General features: G+C 49.0%; 1 protein-coding gene across 6 annotated transcripts in view; it reads left to right on the top strand.

Annotated features, from left to right (window-relative positions):
* Window positions 1-2,150, top strand: part of MARS (methionyl-tRNA synthetase) — a 25,101-nt gene that overhangs the window by 7,719 nt on the left and 15,232 nt on the right. For all 6 annotated transcript variants that reach the window (XR_002482130.1, XM_021713811.1, XM_008060835.2 and 3 more), the window contains one exon: window positions 871-1,072. Coding sequence is in view for 5 of the 6 variants with exons in the window: in XM_021713811.1 (XP_021569486.1) it covers window positions 871-1,072 (202 nt within the window). In the remaining variant the exon portion in view is untranslated. The remainder of the gene's footprint in view (window positions 1-870; window positions 1,073-2,150) is intronic.

Here is a 2,150-nt window from a genome sequence, read left to right on the forward strand (position 1 = left end):
CAGACACAGTCCTGTTCTGTTGGAGGTTTTTTTTTGGTTTTTTTTTTTTTGAGTTGGGGTCTCTCTCTGTTACCTAGGCTGTAGTGGCACAATCACAACTCACTGTAACCTCAACCTCCTGGGCTCAGGAGATCCTTCTGCCACAGCCTCCTCCCTCAGTACCTGGGACAACAGGTGCATACTACCACACCTGGCTAATTTTTTACAGAGATGAGGTCTTGCTATGTTGCCCAGGCTGGTCTTGACAAACTCCTGGGCTCAAGCAATCCTCCCACCTTGACCTCCCAAAGTGCTGGGATTACAGTTGTGAGCTACCACGCCTGGCCAAGAAAAGTACATTCTTTTTTTTGTTTTTTTTGAGTTAGAGTCTCACTCTGTCGCCCAGATTGGAGTGTAGTGGCCGCTCCCGGCCACCGCAGCCTCGACCTGCTGGGCTCCGGCAATCCTTCTGCCTCAGCCTTCCAAGGAGCTGGAACTACAGGCACGCTCTGTCACACCCGGCTAATTTTTTGATTTTTTGCAGAGATGAGGTCTCACCAAGTTGCCCAGGCGGGTCTTGAACCCGCGGGTTCAGGTAATCCACTCACCTCAGCCTCCCAAGGTGCGGGATTACAGGCTGAGCCACCGATCCCGGCTGAAAAGTACATTCTAAAGCATTGAGGGAAAAGACTGTGTGTGCAGTTGGAATATGCCTGAGGGTCTGGGCTCCTCCAGGAAATCTCAGAAGATGAACAGATGGCCTTTGCCTTGAGGAGCCTTCTGCCTGATTGCTCTGGCACTTAGGTGGAATGAGATTGAGTCCCTGGATGGTGCTGGCGGGAGGGGTGCACCACTTCTTCTGTCTCTCCCCCTCCCTGCTTACCTCATCAGAATCACCCAGGACATTTTCCAGAGGCTTTTGGCACGAGGTTTTGTGCTCCAAGATACTGTGGAGCAGCTGCGGTGTGAGCGCTGTGCCCGCTTCCTGGCTGACCGCTTTGTGGAGGGCGTGTGTCCCTTCTGTCGTTATGAGGAGGCCCGGGGTGACCAGTGTGACAAGTGTGGCAAGCTCATCAATGCCATTGAGCTCAAGGTGAGAGGAAGGACTCATGGGAACCCAGAAGGAAGAAGTCCTTATTCTTTTATTTTTTTTTATTTTTATTTTTTTATTTGGAGTTTTTTCTTTTGAGTCTGTCTCCCAGGCTGGAGTTCACGGCCACCACAGCCTTGACCTGCTGGGCTCAGGGAATTCTTTCCCTTAGCCTTCCATATAGCTGGAACTACAGGTACATGCCACCACGCCCGCCTGAATTTTTGATTTATTGTAGAGATAATGTCTCTCCAAGTTGCCCAGGCTGATCTCGAACCCCTGGGCTCAGGCAGTCCTCTTGCCTATGCCTCCCAAAGTGCTGAGATTACAGGCCTGAGATACCGTGCCTGTCAATAATCCTTATTCTTAAGGTACTCCCATCTTGTCCTATTCAGGAGTTTTGCTGTAGCATTCCAGACCTTTTACCAGTGGCCCTTTCTGCCCCATCTCAGCAACTCATCATTTAGTTCATTTGAAGAATATTTACTGAGTATTTACTGTGTGCTTAGCACCATGCTAAGAAATAGACAAGTTGAGTTTATACTTCCCGACATTGGCACTCACTTCAGGCTGCCTGATCTTTAGATCCTTTTCTCTTCCATGAATGCCTCCTCCTCTTCTAATCCATGTTTATTCATTTGTTAATTTATTCAAACATTTTATGAGTCCTTAGAATAGGCCAGTTATAGTTCTAGGTGCTGGGATATAGCAGTGAACAAGGCAGACTTTTATCTAGTGTGGGTAAACAAATAATATAGTTACAGAATAAACTGCTAGGAACGTGATAGAATGGTTTCTGGGGGAAGGCTGAAGTGAGATAGTTATGGAAGGCCTCTCAGAGGAGGTCCCTTTGAATTGAGAGTTTAACTGAAGGCTGAGAAACAGCAAGCAGGGTAAGCTGGGTTAAGAGTGCTTTGAGCAGCTGGACTAGGGCATGCAAAGGCCCTGAGACATCAAAGAGCTGAAAAGGCAGCATTGAAAAGGCCAGAGAGCTGGGCTCGGTGGCTCAGCCTGTAATCCCGCGCCTTTGGGAGGCTGAGGTGAGTGGATTGCCTGAGCCCGTGGGTTTGAGACCCGCCTA

Source organism: Carlito syrichta, unplaced genomic scaffold (genome assembly GCF_000164805.1).
Source record: "Carlito syrichta isolate Samal-C Ts95f unplaced genomic scaffold, Tarsius_syrichta-2.0.1 Scaffold304744, whole genome shotgun sequence".
NCBI classification, from domain to species: Eukaryota; Metazoa; Chordata; class Mammalia; order Primates; family Tarsiidae; genus Carlito; species Carlito syrichta.